This window comes from Pecten maximus, chromosome 3 (assembly GCF_902652985.1).
Source record: "Pecten maximus chromosome 3, xPecMax1.1, whole genome shotgun sequence".
Taxonomy (NCBI): domain Eukaryota; kingdom Metazoa; phylum Mollusca; class Bivalvia; order Pectinida; family Pectinidae; genus Pecten; species Pecten maximus.
The window spans coordinates 20,570,115-20,586,720 of NC_047017.1; the positions used below are offsets into that span (position 1 = coordinate 20,570,115).

Consider the following 16,606-nt stretch of genomic DNA (forward strand, 5'->3'; position numbering starts at 1 on the left):
ACAGGACAATAATTATGAGAAAACGGACAGAATAAATTGAAGAAGAGGCAGAATAAATTGAAGAAGAGGCAGAAAGCTTGTGAAAGAAAAGTTTTATGTAAAACGACATTTATTTTAAATATATTTCTAGACTGCAATAACTATTTTGTGTTCTCCAGGGTGGGCGATCAATTTCGATAACTCGGATACTTTTTTCGTGTGATATGATATTAATGACGCTACACATGAACAAATTGTAACGCATGTACCGCGCGTCAAGGAATCGTAGCCACATCCGATTTATTTCAATTTGAAAGAAAGCAGTCAAAATCTTCTTTTAACATTTTATAAATGAAAATGCATTTTTTTTTTCATTTCAGAGAAAAAAAAAAAGATTAATCAGGTTTCAATGTAACGATTATCGTGTATATACATGTATACAAATGTTCTGTACTTGTTTTATGAATGTCTAGCTGTAGTGGTAATCAATCAACCTTACAAGCATGACGTCAGAACACGTATGTCATGGCATTTATTACTGACATAAATGTCATCAATTTTACCACAGTATTATTTACTTAAAATAATACATGTATACACATAAAATAAGTATTGATTGAACTATATCTTTCTTCCTTTTTCATTTGTTAATTGGCGGATCTACAATAATCTACAATAATAATAGAAAAATGCATCTAGTGGTCCATTTGGATTCGGTTTAAGCATTTGGTTCATCAACTTGAACTTTACCTGATCGAACAAATGCCTGGTAGAATAGTTTAAGCTAATTATACGCGAAAGTTACTTGAACTTATCTAAACCTACTTAGATAAGTTACAAAACTGATCTTTTGTATTTCTAAAAGTACCCCACACAGTATTCTGTATAGACCTACTTATTGATTGAATTTTTTTTAGCCGATCAATAATCACACAACTATTTAATTTGACCATGACAAAGTGAACTTTATCTATCAGTTCATTTGTTTTAACCCGGGGATCTGAAAATTGGTTAAAGCGTTTGAAACTATCTCGATATATGAAATTATAGGGGTTTAGAACAACGTTTCCTGTCCAGTGATAGGATTTGGGCGAGATTCCCATACCTCAATTTTTAGGTCGCTGTGGTTCTCAAGATGCTAACGAACAAAAACAAAAAAATTTACCAAAAAGAAAAACAGACCCTGCTTATAATGAAATCTTTTAATTTTTATACACACAGTGAAATATAGTTTGTTAAATAACAAACATACTGTTAACTGCTTTTACAATGTACACTGCAGTGTATATAACAGTGTATAACTACGTATAATACACACTGCTGTCAATCTGATTAATGTACAGATCATCATTATACAGATCATCATTGTACAGATCATCATTATACAGATCATTATACAGATCATCAATATACAGATCATCATTATACAGATCATTATACAGATAATCATTATACAGATCATCATTATACAGATAATCATTATACAGATCATCAATATACAGATCATCATTGTACAGATAATCATTATACAGATAATCATTATACAGATCATCATTATACAGATCATCATTATACGCTAGTTTATTGTGATGTTATCTGTATTTTAATCAGATTGCTGCTGTCATAGCTGTAACATATCGTACGTAATACGCACTTGACAGTGTACACAATGATGCTGTACACTATTAGTGACTAATTTGGAACAGTAAGCTAATGTACGACTGTATATTTATAGCGAACTTTACTGTCAACACGATATGAATTCAAACATCATAACGCTTCCTGTTCCGCCGGAAGTAGTCTGTGATTGTCCTTTGACTGGAGCTCTCCCTCTCATGATGTGTCTCTATATCGTCATGAATTTCCCACAAGGTATCAAGATGTTCCCCCAACTCGGGGTGCTGTTCCAGATAACGGACACACAACAGAGCCCCATGTTTCGCTTCAGCGGCTGTAATGATCCGTTTTGTTGATATCGGGAGAATTGCACGATGCGCATGCGTGTGATGAGCTTTGCTCTCTGAATTATCTATAGCTCTAGCTTTCGCGACAAATTGTCGCGTTGAAGTCGCGTGAGCCTCGTTTTCACACTCTAATTGCAACAATGGGGAATGTGTAACGCTATTATGAATAGAGTTTATGCTTTCGTCGGCCTCTTCGGAATTGTTGCTGTTTTCATTGTCGGATATATATTCTTCCTTAATGATCATTTCAGCAGAGGCAGGAAACATTGCGTGTGGTTGAGAATTGTTACTAGAAGTTTCTTTTTGTCCAAACGCGTTCATACTATATGGCGGATAAAATTGCGATTGGTCCATAGCGGCGGGTCCGGTTATATTGTTGCCATAAACATTACTAAACATGTTATGTTGGCCAGCATGAATATTTGTTTCTGAATCAGACCCAGAATAATCCATGAATTTTCCGTCAAATGACAAACCTGGGTTATGTTCGTCATATGAGTAACAGTTCTCTAAAATTTGAAACCGTCCGGTGGTGCCCTTACTTTTAATTCCGTGGCGCTTCTTGAATTTGAATAGCCATCCGTTAGAATATGAAAACGACGGATCGATATTTAACTCTTCTCCTAAGATTTTGGCTTGATCGATGATCGTTTGGTCCGATAATGTGATCGATTCATCGATTTTCCTTTGAGCCGATATCCATTTAAAAAGTTCCACTTCCAATTTGTTGTGTCGCCCACTTCTGCTCCTTCTCATTTCCTCTTGGTCCGGGGTGATACTCAGCCATTTATCCTTTTGTCGTAAAATTTCCCCCAATGTTGTCCTTCCTGCCGGTAAATTCCACCTATCTTTACAAAACTGCACGAGATGTTCTTGTGTTGCTTTCGGGTTAAATTGTTTATACAAACAAATCTCCCGTTTATGTCTCGCAGTAAGACCGACTCGAGTTCGCTTAATTTTCTCTGTGGGTACTCCAGGCGTATTCGGCAGAACTGCGCCGTTGCACTGAACACTGTAAGCCTCGTCCGCCATTGTCCTTATATCGGAATGTGACCTAGTTTGCTCTTCCACTGAACACATTTCTTCTCCGAGACTCGCCATACCGTTCGATCGATCGAGCAAATACGTACCTCGATTTTCAGAGTCACTGACACAAATAAATGTTGTAACTTACGGATAATCTTAAGTTATACACATAATAACAGTAATTCTACATGACCAGCTTCACAATGACTCCCGGCAGTTTAACAGCGTGTGCTGATATAGCGCATGCGTATATATGTGTGTGAATTAAATGGTAGAGTAAGCGTGCACAGCTACGACGAGTGTGTATATTACGATTCACTGTTGTGAAACGACAGTGTGCTGTGATGTGTGGATATAGTAGGATAGGATACAAATTAAAGCGGACTTGCATACTAATAGCTGTTTTTTTAACACGGGTTGCTTTTTTCCCCCTTTGTCCACAAAATTGTGTTCTGCACATGTGTCCATTCATTCATTCATTCATTCATTCGTTGATTCATTCTTTCTTTCAATGCCATTATCATGATGGTTTAATGCATGCAAAAAGTATAGTGAGTAGCGAAGGGTATTCGCCGTGGTGTAAACCTTGTGTATAATGTGTTGTCGTCTGCTCGTTATGTTATCAACGTGGTTATTGTAGTGGCGCTATAAATAGCACGTTTACTATAATCCGACGTTTCCGATAATGCTACAGAACGCATGCGCTAATGGATCATAAACCGGAAGAGAAACACAAGTGTACGAACTATGTGTACAAAATCAGACAAAGTCCTGGACGTTTGACCGGTTATTGAGTATCCACGCAAACGTGAATCATAGTGTATATGCTTCAGCATTATGGTACGTATTCATTGAACTATTTGTCATTTTGAAAACACTTAAAGGCAAGTAATTATCAGAAGACTTCAAGGTTAATTCGTTACCGGTCAAACGAATATGGCTGATATTGAAAAGACTAACAGTTCAGATGACAATGTCGGCCATTCCAACGCACTGTCCGACCATACAAGTGAATCGGTCACTTCTGATAGTGACGACAAAGCACCATCGCCGGCACTATTAACCAACAGCATAACAGAATCGTTTACATCGGCCACTGTCGAAAATAACACAGATACAGCGACCACTGGCGATAACGACAGGAAACCACCTGTGGTAAGCGTCGAGCGTGAGCTTCGTAAGAAATTGACTTCCGCTATGAATAAAGTTAAAAACGATGTGCGAATGGGGACTTTAGAATCTCTGAATACCAGTGTCACAAAACCTGTAACAAAACGTAATAGAGTGGAGATCACAGCCAAGCACAAACGTGAAATATGTGTATACAAACAGTACCATCCCAAAATTACATACGACGAGTTAGCTAAACACTGCTCAGGGAAATGGAACTTAAAAATCGGACGTTCAACTTTGAGTGATATTATTCGACAAAAAGAAAAGTGGCTGAATATCACTCCAGACCAAGAGGACTTGCTCAGAAGTAGAGGTGGGCGTCATCGTAAACTAGAAACCGAACTTGTGAAATGGTTAGCCAATCTGCGGAGATGTCATCCAAAGCTTGTGTTCACTGATAAGTTTATTCTGGACAATGCCAAAAAGATAGGGTCGATTCTTAATATTGACCAGTCGTTTTCCTATTCGAAAGGCTGGTTGATAAAATTTAAGAAACGACAAGGATTAAATACCAAAGATGGCAAAGAAATAGGCCGCCGACTTTCCATGATGGAGTTCGAAACGGGAAGTAGTATGGACCTGAGCTTACTGGATGGGAATGAACTGACCGGACTCCGCAGTGGACACAACATGGCTGATTCTGTTCACGAACAATCTGTTGTCGACGAGTCCTTTCCCTCCGTTACACATTCGTGGTCTTTCTTGGGAGATTTCCGGAACACAAAGGCGGCAGTAACATCCGAAATGTCGGATTCGAACCCAAATTCCCCACAACCAGACAGCGTGGTCATCAAACAAGAGGTGTGTAGTGACAATGGTGACTGTGAGGACTGTAATGACACTGGACGTTTAGGAAACATGGAAGTTGATCCGGAAGGTCAAGGTGATAATCATTGGGAACCAGAAATACCAAATTCACTTTGCTGTCTCTGCCGACGGACATGAAACAATCAATAGTGGTTTCCCTCTCCCAGTGTTGTCCTTCCGTACACCTCAAAATGGGGAACATCCAGAAACACCCATGGCCAGTGGACGGTCATTTGGGGGTAATTTTCTTGAAAATCATGACCTGAAAGGAACGTCATTTCCGGTTAATACGTCGAACTTTGTGTCTGTACAAGAGGCGAAACATTGTGCCATTAGATGCATTAGATTTTTTGAAAACCACTCTGAGTTAGGAGACCATCTCGACGCTTTATGGAATGTGTTTCATACCCTGGATTCAATATCTACACTGGAGAATCCGAGACAGACTTCTATCACTCAATATTTTAAGAAAAAGTAAAAGTCCAAAACTATATGTATGAATACATTGCTGTGTGGCAATATGATGCATTATTGATATGTCTATATAGATATGTTGGATTATGCGACTCGCCAATCAATAAAATTCTCATTCTCATTTTTTGTGTGTTAATTGATTGTACATATTTTTAAAAAGTTCAATATATTCCGGGTCAAGTGTGTAAGAGTTGGTACATTCCAAACTGAAGGTCCGTGTATGATGTATATATGTACGGATCAGGCCTTAAACTATTTCTGTGTTTCCGCTAACACTACCGACCATGTATTCGTGTACCTTCCCTTAACATTTTTTTTTTGTCATTTTCAAGGAGGGACCATTAAAGTCAAGATTCCTTGTCTATAACCTTAGTAAAAAGAATTTGAAAAAATAAAATATTTCCCTTCCTACCAAACCTATTTTTTCTGGCATGTTAATTGATACACATTATGTTTTTTTATGCCTCATCCGTCTCAGTGAATTAAAATATGTTCAAACGTCCCTACAGTTAAAGGGCTGTATAATACTGAGACGGGCTGTTTCGATAAATGGTTATCCGTGTCTATTATAGAGGATTTAAACACTGGTATCGACGGGCAGAGATTGATGAATAGTCCAATATGACCAATAGAATGCCTTTACATGCATTTACTCAATCGTCAATATGTTACGTCAGCGATCATGTTAAAACTTAAGTTCGGTACTACTGGAAAATATAGATATATACTTCATGGTGCCTTAATCTGAAGGTTTAATTGACCAGCATACCTAAAGTTGTTCATACCAGAGTGTGGATCCTTGGGGAATTGTGTATATCCAGCAAATCTATTTACTATATTAACTATACTTTATCTATTTTCTTTTTATTTCGGTTCTACATGGTGTTGCATTGGTTAGGGATCGATTAATTTCGGAATGTGGATTTATTAGTTTTTAGACTTCATTTTAAAACTAATTTAATCTGTACTTTATTGATAAATTAATACAAACAACAGGAATACAACAACATCAATGTAAATAGTCGGATAAATAAGTACAATGTACTTATATCAATCCGTCTCGGTATTATTACTATCAAATTGCCGAATTCCTCAACGAACCAACACCCCTATGGCACATCAAATTCTACCCCCACCCCCTAGCATCTGCTGCATAGACACATAATTCTGTTCCTGTTGGTATTATCTCCATATAAAATAAAAACACCACAATCAAAATCATAGCAATATATTTTGAAAATTTTATTCCTTGAATTAATAAAGATATATTTGTGAAATTAATAAAAAGTTTTCACTATCAAAATATCTTACTTATATTTGTACAATAATATCTTCATATGGCAGATCATTTAGTTAGCACAGCTGTATGTGATCAAAAAAACAGATCGGCATAAATTACATTAATTTAATGTGATGTATAATGTAGATCCTTTATTACATCAGCGTGGATATGTAAATTATGAATTACGTTTGGTAACATCACATTATGTATGATGTATATCTGTTTTTACATCATCACAGATTATTACAATAATGTCAATTCTGTTTCACATTTCGTTATATCACGTGATATATATAGATATAATTCCATATGTTGTATATCTTTTATTACATGAGCATATAGATAATACAATATGTAAATTGTATCACATTCAGCCACATCACATGTAATGATAAGTATTATATTAAAGATCTTTTATTGATTACTACTTTATATATCAAAATACAGATTTGTGTATACATATAATCATAAGACAGATGTAAAAATATGTATATACATTTATATAATGATTGTATATGGAAATAAACTGCCATTCAAAAAGTGCCTCCAGAATTACCTTTTAAAAAAATATAATAAGAACAAAACGATCACTAATAATTACTATCAGTTAAACTGTATTATACAAACACTCAATATGAACAAATAGCACTGACTGTATCGAACTTATTAAATAAATTTCTCTCAAATCAGCCAATCATCATTTCCGTTTCCGGTTACTGACTAGTTCCGCTTCCTCTTCGCGTATATAACATCGCCTACGTTTATCGTGTCCTTATCGTCCAAGGCAAGATGGATTCCGAGACATGGTTTGGGTCCATACGGTGGTTTGAGACGGAATCTGTAGATACATTGGAGAGAACATCATAATGTAATGGTACCAGTCAACTGTTCTATATATATTGGTTTAAGGAACACGTGAAAACAAATATTTAGACAATTCTGTTACAAGGAAACAGAAACATTTGATTGTTTGTTTTGAACTCTTTACTCAGAATTCTGAATGACATCCCTTACTCTAAAAAGCTTGTCCCCATTAGTTTCATAATCGCCAAGGTTTAAGGAATTTCCTTACCATATTATCCATGGGAAAGCATTAGAAAAATTATGGAAATTCCTTAACTAAGACCTTCCAATCGAATCTAATAATGCTGTCCAATGCAAAAACAAAACCATGAAAGTTAAGTTAAGGACATAGAAGCAACCAAGCACTGATAAAACATGCATTACATGGTAGGATAATCTAGACTGATGTAATGATATCCTCATGTCACACACGTGTATGACCATAAGATCAAATAACTTTGTTAAAAAAGAAAACAAACAAGGTGAAAACATACTTTTTCAGTGTGGTCAGCGGCTCCTCATCTTTACTCTTCACTCCCTTGAATGGATCAACTGTCACCAGGATACACCTGTATGTAGACAATACAGGTAGACAACAAACATCACAAATACAATTATTTCGGTTAATACATGTGCAAATATATTTATATACATATATATATATTAACAAATTAATCCTATCGGTAAATCCATGTAACAGTTTCCTCTTCTCAACCCCACACGCTTTCCTCCCCTCCCCGCACCCCCTCACTACCTGTATTAAATAATGTAGTCCACTTTGTCAGTACCGTCATTTTGCCAATATGTTACAACTTATGGAGACAGATTAATATAAGTACACTGTACTGTTTCTGAATCCGATCATTTTCATTTATGTTGCTGTACTACATGTTGTATCGAATCACGAATAAAATACAATTTAAACTAAACATCACAAAGACATCTATTAACACGGAGGTGAAAAATCAAGAGGTTTTTACAAGATCATAATTTAACTAGTGTGCAACAATCCAAACTATTTCATATTTGACCCTGAATGACCTTGTTCTAATTTCCTCAGTAATATATATTCCGACACTATGGATGTTCTACTATGACCTTATATAAAGTACTGATGTTCTACTGTGACCTTATATAAAGTACTGATGTTCTACCGTGACCTCATATAAAGTACTCATGTTCTACCGTGACCTTATATAAAGTACTCATGTTCTACCGTGACCTTGTATAAAGTATTGATGTTCTACCGTGACCTTGTATAAAGTACTCATGTTCTACCGTGACCTTGTATAAAGTACTGATGTTCTACTGTGACCTTATATAAAGTATTGATGTTCTACCGTGACCTTATATAAAGTACTGATGTTCTACTGTGACCTTATATAAAGTATTGATGTTCTACTGTGACCTTATATAAAGTACTGATGTTCTACCGTGACCTTATATAAAGTATTGATGTTCTACCGTGACCTTGTATAAAGTACTGATGTTCTACCGTGACCTTGTATAAAGTACTGATGTTCTACTGTGACCTTATATAAAGTATTGATGTTCTACCGTGACCTTATATAAAGTACTGATGTTCTACTGTGACCTTATATAAAGTATTGATGTTCTACTGTGACCTTATCTAAGTAAAGTACTGATGTTCTACTGTGACCTTATATAAAGTACTGATGTTCTACTGTGACCTGATATAAAGTACTGATGTTCTACCGTGACCTTATATAAAGTACTCATGTTCTACCGTGACCTCATATAAAGTACTGATGTTCTACTGTGACCTGATATAAAGTACTGATGTTCTACCGTGACCTTATATAAAGTATTGATGTTCTACCGTGACCTCATATAAAGTACTCATGTTCTACCGTGACCTTGTATAAAGTACTGATGTTCTACCGTGACCTTGTATAAAGTACTGATGTTCTACCGTGACCTTGTATAAAGTACTGATGTTCTACCGTGACCTTGTATAAAGTACTGATGTTCTACCGTGACCTTGTATAAAGTACTGATGTTCTACCGTGACCTTATATAAAGTACTGATGTTCTACCGTGACCTTATATAAAGTACTGATGTTCTACCGTGACATTATATAAAGTACTGATGTTCTACTGTGACCTTATATAAAGTACTGATGTTCTACTGTGACCTTATATAAAGTACTGATGTTCTACTATGACCTTATATAAAGTACTGATGTTCTACTATGACCTGATATAAAGTACCAATGTTCTACCGTGACCTCATATAAAGTACTCATGTTCTACCCTGACCTTATATAAAGTACTCATGTTCTACCCTGACCTTATATAAAGTACTCATGTTCTACCGTGACCTTGTATAAAGTACTGATGTTCTACCGTGACCTTATATAAAGTACTGATGTTCTACCGTGACCTTATATAAAGTACTGATGTTCTACCGTGACCTTATATAAAGTACTGATGTTCTACTGTGACCTTATATAAAGTACTGATGTTCTACTGTGACCTTATATAAAGTACTCATGTTCTACTGTGACCTTATATAAAGTACTCATGTTCTACTGTGACCTTATATAAAGTACTGATGTTCTACTATGACCTTATATAAAGTACTGATGTTCTACTATGACCTTATATAAAGTACTGATATTCTACCGTGACCTTATATAAAGTACCAATGATCTACCGTGACCTCATATAAAGTACTGATGTTCTACCGTGACCTTATATAAAGTACTGATGTTCTACCGTGACCTTATATAAAGTACTGATGTTCTACCGTGACCTTATATAAAGTACTGATGTTCTACCGTGACCTCATATAAAGTACTCATGTTCTACCGTGACCTTATATAAAGTACTGATGTTCTACTGTGACCTTATATAAAGTACATATGTTCTACTGTGACCTCTGTGTAGCCTTTCATGTATATAAAGTGCCGTTATTCTGCTACGACTCCTGCGTGACATAATACACGTATAGTTTTGATGTTCTACTGTGAAACTTGTGTGACCTTATAGTGTTAGTGTTCTACTGTGACCCCTGTTTGACCTTACGCTAATACGACCCCTGCGTGACCTTATATGCACGTATAGTGCTGATGTTCTACTGTGAAACTTGTGTGACCTTATAGTGTTGGTGTTCTACTGTGACCCCTGTGTGACCATATAGTGTTGATGTTCTTCTGTGACCCCTGTGTGACCTTAAAGTGTTGATGTTCTACTGTGACCCCTGTGTGACCTTATAGTGTTGATGTTTTACTGTGACCTCTGTGTGACCTTACCACATTGATGTTCACTTTGATGTTCTGTGACCTGAATGTATAGTGCTAATGTTATGCTATGACATTGTATTGATGTTTTGGTCTATCTTTAAATGTAATGAAAATTAGTAGAAAATTTCTTTATCAACCAGAACAAACCACAACACAATATGTCCAGTTTTATTGTTCGTGATACCATACCTTGTACATGCGTCAATGTTTCTAAATGTGGCATTTCTGATCTTAACTTCATCCCAATCGTCCTGAAAAAATAATGATGACAAATGAAGTAAACTAAATAATATAAATAACTCAGCCCTGAATTGTGTTCAGTATTTAACTAACCGTCCCCAAATGACCCTGCTATTGCAGTGAATTAAATTGTGATGTTGACGTGGCGCTATATTTACCGATCATTTCACGTGTTTACCATTGCTATAAAGTTCGAAGGAACTAAGATACTTTAAATACTGTGGAAGGACATTTTTATTTAAAAAATATATAAACAAATCAAAATCCGATGTAATCCCCCTCTCATCCCGTCCCCTGGTCCCTCATAAGAAAATCATATTGGTCAATTGATTTCGCTAGATCTCACCGTGATATGACCATAATAATAATATATTAATTATGTGAACATTACCTCATCAAATGCCGGACTTCCGTCGACAACGATGTTGGCCCGGAAGTTCAGCATAGTTACGGGCTCGGCCAACCGTTTGTTTAGCTCGTCAAGGCTGGCTGACGACATCAACATGTAGCCACAATAGTCCGAGAATGCCAGCTATATCGTAAAGAATATTATTATAAGTATTGCAATAATAATATCTTAAAGACATGAGTTTACATACAGGTTTACTACATACAACGTTCGTTTTGAATTTGAACACTTTTGTAACATAGTTTAGTTCAGGCGATGTAAAGCAAACAAACAAGTACATTAGTAAAAACATAAACTCTTTCTATGGGCCATTTTCATCAATACCTCTTAACTTAAAGAGGCTTGCCCGCAGAGAGATCAGAAAAATTGGCTAATAGAAAAAGATTTTTTTACACATGACAGATTGTTGGAATTGTTGAGTTTTTCATTTCATTTTCCTTATAAAACGCTGAAAAGTGATATTAAAACCTCATTGTTTAAATATTATTTATTTAATCGCAACCCGCAATAAGTCCCCGCTATAAAGTGGAGTCTAATTTGATTGACACATCAAAGAAACAAGCACGTGCACAGTGCCGCACAGTGATAACTTCAAAGGCAGCGGCGATTTACAAAGAAGATTTGCCGTTATATTCCATACATTTCCCTCTCAGGTTGAGTTTTAAAACGTCTTTTAAATACATATTCTGTAATTGTTTTCAAGAAATAAAGTCGGAAAGCCTCTAATTTTGTCACATAGAAACGTGTACTGAAGTTTATTTAGTGATCGGAGATGTGCCGTTTACCGGTCCGTCTGCGGGTAAGCCTCTTTAAATTTCCCAAAGAAAGCATTATCATCTCTCTAATATGGCTCCGGAAACTGAAAGGTTTAGAAATATGAAGTATTCTCTTGTAGATTTCTTGCCAAAAAGCCTCCTATATGTCAAGGAAAGCCAAGAGAGATTGAGTTAATTATGATATCACTTATATTTGTCGTTATCTGAACAATCATGTGTAGTGGACGTTACCGTATCTCCCTTTTTGGCATTGTGTTCCCATAGTTTGGTGACGTTGGACGCGTCACGCTTGCCCATTTCCGGTGACGAGAAGTGGACACGAAGACCAGTCTTGCCAAGAAACTTGTCCATCCAGGTGGCCGCTTCGTCACCTAGGTCCAAAGAGGTTGACCATTCCTCCTTAATTCTGTACCAAACATAAATTATATTCGTATTGATCGAAGAAAATGTTTATAATCTGAAATTTATATATATTTTTCTTGAAACCTTGGTACCTTAACGAATTTACCTATGTATAATACTTCCTCGTGGTCTCTGTATTGGAAACAGGGACAGGTCGCAATTTGTATTCCTTCTTTACCATGTGTGATTTAGCAGCCAACCATAGGGAAATAATTCGTGACCGGTACCTGTGCTACGAGGCAAGAAATCTGGTCTTCAAAAACCATGCAAATGTCACAAGAAGTGTCGTGTCCATTTACATAAATTAATTCCCAATCACAAACTTTTTTTAAACATTTGAGTAATGAGTATTGATATTAATTTTACAACGTGTAATCAATTGCAAGGGACATGCACAAGTCAACCCTTCCATATCCGTATGGTGTAAAAAATACAGTTCTTTGGCTTTGGCGTGTTCAAAGAATATCTCTGATAACATTTAACCAAACTGAATGAGTGCGTACTTGATTTTCGAGACCCACGTCTTGGGTCCCTGTTTGGGGTTAATAGGGATATTGAGAGTGGGCATCCCTGGGGCGTCCAGGAGCATGACGTCTCCTTGTAAACTGGTAGAAATGAGCGCCATCTTCGGAATCTGTCGCTGCGTGACGTAAACGCCATTGCTGGCTGCTACGGCCCAGTGTCTGGAAACAGAAAAAAAAGTTAAACATGTTGTAGGATATAAAGACATCCAAGCAAACATGATAGTATATCAACCTGGTCAAAGATTGGTCGGTCCCGTTCAGTCGTGCACCACAAATAGTTATGTAGCTATCTCACGCTCTACTGCAAATATTGACAAAACTGACATTATGATCCGATGAAGCTCTTCTATGGACATACGTTTGACAATATGGAAAGTTATTTCTTTATTCTTTCTTCCTTAAAAACTTATTAACGGTAGTTATTGGGGATTATGCAATTTTAGCTCATTTTGTGTCATAGCAAGTTCTAAAAGGGGACGTTAGATATATACCAAATCAGACCTACTCTATTCCTTTATTGCATGATCTAGCTTCAAGTTCTATTGCCTTAAATGCCCTCAGCTGGTGTCATGACCCACCTCCGAAAACAAAACTATTCCGACTTACCTGCAATATTTGCATTACGATTGTGTGAACGAACTGAATACGTTCGTAAATTCGTTAAAGGTAAGCTGAATGATATTTCACGAATATAAAAATAATGCGTCAAACATGTAATTTGTACTCCAAGGTGAATTGCATTATCCTACATATAATAAATGTTTTATACTACATACCGCTGTCACAAGCCAGTTACAGGATATGTTGAGATATAAAATATCTGTTTAGAAGACGCGGTTGCCTAAACTTCAATCGAACGACATTTAGTATTGAAAACTCTATCTGCTTAAGATAAAATCTGAACTGTTGTGGACTTGTTTACACGTATACGCAGTGATATTTAGATTCGATTTTTATCATTTTTATGAAAAGTCTGGTGTTATTGAAATTTTACTTTATTTTTTAGAATGAGCTTTTAAGACGTATTTGAATTAATCTCATATGAATGACAGTTGTAGGATTTCAGTGAATTATTGGTTTGACAACTAAAGAAAAGAAATAGTGTGGAATTTCGTATCTGTAGGCGGGCTGCGACATGCACGACAGATGAAGATTCTTGGTGTGTCGTTTGATCTCAAACGATGGCGGTTTGTTCAGGAAGCCGATATCTCATATAAATACCTGTAGCATACCAGTGATATTTCACAATCCTATAATCACAATTGTGGTGCAATTTAACACAAGTAACTTGGTCAATTGTTGGTATGTATCATGGCCAATCACGGGTCATGCTGTTGACATATACATATCAAGGTCAAAACAGAAGCAATGTTTGAATCAAACAAATGCTCGCACTAACTGCTATGGACACTTGTAAGCTTAACGGCATGGTTATTTTGTGCAATATACTGATCCACGAGCTTACAGTGTTCTCCTGAAACTTGCATTTTATGCACGTTTTTGCCGAAATCAACGGACAACATAACAGATTAAATATTAACAGCAAAACCCATGGTTAGCCATGATATAAACAATAATTGATCATGTAGTGGTCTACATGCTTCTAAAGTATCACTGGATTTGCTATTAGTATTAGCGGGATAGCTTTAGATTATATCACCCTTATATGTTGCTCAGCGAGGAAGTCATCGGCTACAAATGTCTTCAGAGTTTTTATGTAATCAAACACTACATCTACAATGTAGGTGTTACGTTGTTGTTTTCTTTAATCATTTTATTGAGTAACATAGGTATTTAATTGGTTTAAGAAATACACGGACTTGTCGAAACCTGTAGTAATATATAACATATGGACCGTATAATATCTACTATAGCTCGAAGTATGTCAAATCGACGTACAGGTACCTTGCTAAAAAGAGGTCACGATAGCATAGGTGTTACATGTGGTCTGTAAGAAGTCACTTAGCATAGTTGTTACATGTAGTCACCGCCGAAGCAAAAAACATTTTTGATTAAATGGAACAAAATGCAAATTAAGATCTTCTATATCCCTAATTCACGCCTAGCCCGACGCCAACTACAACCAGCATATTAGTGATAGAAGTATGTGGCAATTATATTGGTGGTTTAGTGTAGAAGCCCCTTCCATTTACTAAAATCAAACAACAATTTCGGATATTCGCTCCGCTTACATGCATTTTAAATTTTCAATAGTAATTAAACAAATTGGTTTATATAAAGATCTCATCTAGAACTCATTGGGTTTTTGAAACAGTCGCCCGAATATACACTGTATTTTAACATCCGACATATTGACCTTAAATGTGGGTCAAGGTCAATGTCATTTATTAGATATTATAGGCCTGTCATGATCACTAACGATGGATATGAATTGACGAGATAGAATTAATTCATGCAGAGGTGAAACTTTTAGATAAGCTGATCTGTAAGGATATCACGTTTATATACTTCGTCATTTGTGTTGCTAAATTATATACATTTTGTACATTGTATATATATATATATAACTGTAGAGACGTTATCACTTGTAATCTTCTCTGGTATAACTAAATACAATATATTCTATATAAATAATGATCATAGAGGTTTGTAAGGGTCAATGATAAAACATTAGAATTGAGATAAGTAAATATATATATATATAGATAGATTAGTACAAACCCACTGATCTGATATACATATATAACATATTACTATATCTTGAGTTAAACAACTAAATACCTATATCTCACCTGTCAGTTACACCTTGGTATGTTAAGCCGGTGGGTGTGCATTCAGCCGAGTCGACTCGGAGCCCCCCGAGCGATTTGGTCGGGAACACGTACAGCTCCGATATCGTTCCAACCTTTTCGTATGGCCTGGTTCTATACTTGTTGGACATCCAAGCGAAGCACGTGTATTTAAAAATAGCAACACCAGCCAGTGTCGCCGCTAAAGCCACGCCATTCGGATTATCCGACATATTATGAGATGGTCTATATTTAGCAGTGGAAAACCGTCTCCCCGGATACCTGTAAACACACTGAACGTTACCGTTATGTATACCTTTTCACCCCTGTTTGTAAACAAGCGGTGTTACATGAAAATGTAGGACAGATAAAAGTTCCGGCGAATCATGATCAGTGCACATTTAGTAAAACGTTTTATGGACATTAGCAAATAGATAGCTACACGTGTGTGTAAAATGTATACGACCCAAAACAGGAAGCCTGGTCGGTGAATTTAACGCAAATCTTACTTTAAAATATAAAAGAATAGTCTTTTAGACAATGTTATTAGCACATTATATAAAAATTAACACGACGTTTCAATGACACAGCCATCTTTTTCTGACTAAAAGTATTTTTGTCATAGATGATAATTGCAGTTTTAACGAACGTGTGTATGCGATATTTTTTTTATCTATTAAGTGATTTAGTT

At 36.1% G+C, this 16,606-nt stretch overlaps 1 protein-coding gene across 1 annotated transcript; it reads right to left on the reverse strand.

The window, feature by feature from the left end:
• Positions 1-6,641: 6,641 nt before the first annotated feature.
• Positions 6,642-16,255, reverse strand: LOC117323528 (mitochondrial amidoxime-reducing component 1-like). The gene is made up of 7 exons (XM_033878801.1): positions 15,919-16,255; positions 13,145-13,324; positions 12,471-12,645; positions 11,446-11,586; positions 11,004-11,065; positions 8,043-8,117; positions 6,642-7,543 (listed from the first exon to the last, which is right to left on the reverse strand). The coding sequence occupies exons 1-7, from the start codon at positions 16,146-16,148 to the stop codon at positions 7,426-7,428; spliced, it is 981 nt and encodes a 326-aa protein (XP_033734692.1). The 5' UTR covers positions 16,149-16,255; the 3' UTR covers positions 6,642-7,425.
• Between the last annotated feature and the right edge of the window lie 351 nt (positions 16,256-16,606).

Coding starts and splice junctions, on each gene's coding strand:
- LOC117323528 (XM_033878801.1), bottom strand. CDS start 16,148: ATGTCGGATAATCCGAATGGCGTGGCTTTAGCGGCGACACTGGCTGGT. Junction 13,325..15,918: donor TACCAAGGTGTAACTGACAG/GTGAGATATAGG, acceptor TTCTGTTTCCAG/ACACTGGGCCGTAGCAGCCA. Junction 11,066..11,445: donor GAAGTCCGGCATTTGATGAG/GTAATGTTCACA, acceptor TTATTTTTTCAG/GACGATTGGGATGAAGTTAA.